This window comes from Gavia stellata, chromosome 32, assembly GCF_030936135.1.
Source record: "Gavia stellata isolate bGavSte3 chromosome 32, bGavSte3.hap2, whole genome shotgun sequence".
NCBI lineage: Eukaryota > Metazoa > Chordata > Aves > Gaviiformes > Gaviidae > Gavia > Gavia stellata.
In genome coordinates this window covers 2175757-2178034 of record NC_082625.1, presented here as the reverse complement: position 1 = coordinate 2178034, position 2278 = coordinate 2175757, and the positions used below count along the sequence as shown (strand labels likewise).

The 2278-nt window shown below is 72.4% G+C and overlaps 1 protein-coding gene across 1 annotated transcript; it reads right to left on the bottom strand.

Annotated features, from left to right (window-relative positions):
* Positions 1-1245: 1245 nt before the first annotated feature.
* Positions 1246-2278, bottom strand: JUND (JunD proto-oncogene, AP-1 transcription factor subunit). Its single transcript, XM_059831994.1, has one exon. It carries the CDS (start codon positions 2212-2214, stop codon positions 1270-1272), a length of 945 nt encoding a protein of 314 aa, XP_059687977.1. The 5' UTR covers positions 2215-2278; the 3' UTR covers positions 1246-1269.

Below are 2278 nucleotides of genomic sequence, written 5' to 3'. Positions count from 1 at the left end.
TCGCAGGTGGGGGACGTGGAGGAAGAGGAGGAGCGATGGTGGTGCCGGGAAGCGAAGGCCGGTTACCGAAGCCCAGGGAGGAGCCGCAGAGGCCCAACCTCACCACCCGCCCTGGCGGGGCCCAGTGGGGTGTCTCTGGGGTGCCAGCACAGCGTGTGGGGGGGTGTTGGTGACCCCCCTCCATGGAGGCACCAGCCACCCCAGGGCTCTGGGCAGGACAACGACCAGGACAGAGCCACAGCCGGGTTCCCCCCCACCATGGGGACCCCCCCCAGCCCCAGGGGAACCCCAGTTAGCCCAGACACCCCCCACCCCACCCGCAAGAGCCCCAGTAACCCCAAAACACCCCCCTCAGCCCAAGGGAGCCCCCCGCAACGTCCAAACCCCCCACTACACCCGACAAACCCCCCCTCAACACCCACAGCAACCCCAGAGCCCCCCAACACCCCCCTCAGCCCAAGGGAGCCCCCCCCAACGTCCAAACCCCCCACTACACCCGACAAACCCCCCCTCCCCAACACCCCCCTCAGCCCAAGGGAGCCCCCCCCAACGTCCAAACCCCCCCTCCCCAACACCCCTCTCAGCCCAAGGGAGCCCCCCCCAACGCCCAAACCCCCCACTATACCCGACAAACCCCCCCTCCCCAACACCCACAGCAACCCCAGCGCCCCCCAACACCCCCCTCAGCCCAAGGGAGCCCCCCCCAACGTCCAACCCCCCCCTCCCCAACACCCACAGCAACCCCAGAGCCGCCCAACACCCCTCTCAGCCCAAGGGAGCCCCCCCCAACGTCCAACCCCCCCCTCCCCAACACCCACAGCAACCTCAGAGCCCCCCAACAACCCTCTCACCCCCCTCCCCGATTCCCAGAAGGCCTCCCCCCCCCCAGCCCCGGGGTAACCCCACACCCCCCACATCCCCCCCCGCCTCCCGCCCCAAGATGGCAGCCGGCCGCGCCGCTTCCTGCCCGCGCCAGGCCCCGCCGCCGCCGTGTGTCGTCCCCCCCCCCGCCCCGCTCTCCCCCGGCGCAGCAGACAGCGAGAGGCCGGTCTCCGTGTGGCGGGGTTTTACTGGGGCCTGACTGGAATGTCTCGGGCGCGGCGGCCCGCGAGTCCCGGCGGGGGCGGCCCGGGCTCCCCCTCAGTCCGTTGGCGCGGCGGGAGGGCGGCCCCCCCTCCCCCGCCCGCTCCCCTCACACCCGCAGTCCCGCGCGGCCCCTCAGCCCGCGGCCGGGGAAGCGTGAGGGGAGCCGCCGCGGTCCCCCGCGGGTCAGTAAGCCGGCACCTGGTGCTGGTGCTGCGGCAGGAGCTGGCAGCCGCTGTTGACGTGGCTGAGGACCTTCTGCTTGAGCTGGGCGACCTGCTCGCGGAGCAGGCTGGCGGTGGAGGCCAGCTCCGTGTTCTGGCTCTTGAGGCTCTTCACCTTCTCCTCCAGGCGGGAGATCCGCTCCAGCTTCCTCTTGCGGCACTTGGAGGCGGCGATGCGGTTCCTCATCCGCTTTCGTTCCGCCTTGATACGCTCCTGCGTGTCCATGTCGATGGGGGAGAGCGGCGGGCTCTCCCCGAAACTCGGCACCTCCGGGACGATCTGAGGTTCGTCCTTTAACGGCGGCGGCGGCGGCGGGGGGAGCCGCGGAGGCGGCGCCGCGAAGGGGCCGGGGTCGGCGGCGTAGCTCACCGCCGGGTAGCTGCTGAGGTTGGCGTACACCGGCGGCTCCGGGGCCAGGCCGGCGGCGGGCAGCTCGCCCGCGCCGCCGCCGCCGCCGCCTCCTCCTCCGCCGCCTCCTCCGCCGCCGCTCCCCGCCGCGCCGCCGCCCAGCTGGTTCTGCTTGTGCAAGTCCTCCAGCGCTTTAACGAAGCCCTCGGCGAACTCCTGCTCCTCGGAGGCGGCCGCTTTGGGGTAGAGGAACTGCCCGCTGGTCGGCGTGGTGGTGACCAGCCCGTTGGACTGGATGATGAGCCGCTCCAGCTCGGGAGACGCCAGCTTCAGCAGGCCCAGCTCGGCCGAGCCCAGCAACCCCGCCGCTTCGCCGCTCGCCGCACCCGGCGCTTTCAAGGCCGCCGCCACCTGCTCCGGTAACGCCATCCCGAGCGCGTCCTTCTTCATCATGCTGCCGCCGGGGAAGGGCAGGAGGAGCCCGCTGCTGCCGGAGGACGGGGCGAAGCCGCTGCCGAGGCCGCTCAACACATCATCATGGTAGAAGGGTGTTTCCATCCTCCTCCCCCGCCCGGCTGCGGGGGAACGGGGCCGGGGCGGGGGGGAGGAAGGAACGGGGCGA

Coding starts and splice junctions, on each gene's coding strand:
- JUND (XM_059831994.1), bottom strand. CDS start 2,214: ATGGAAACACCCTTCTACCATGATGATGTGTTGAGCGGCCTCGGCAGC.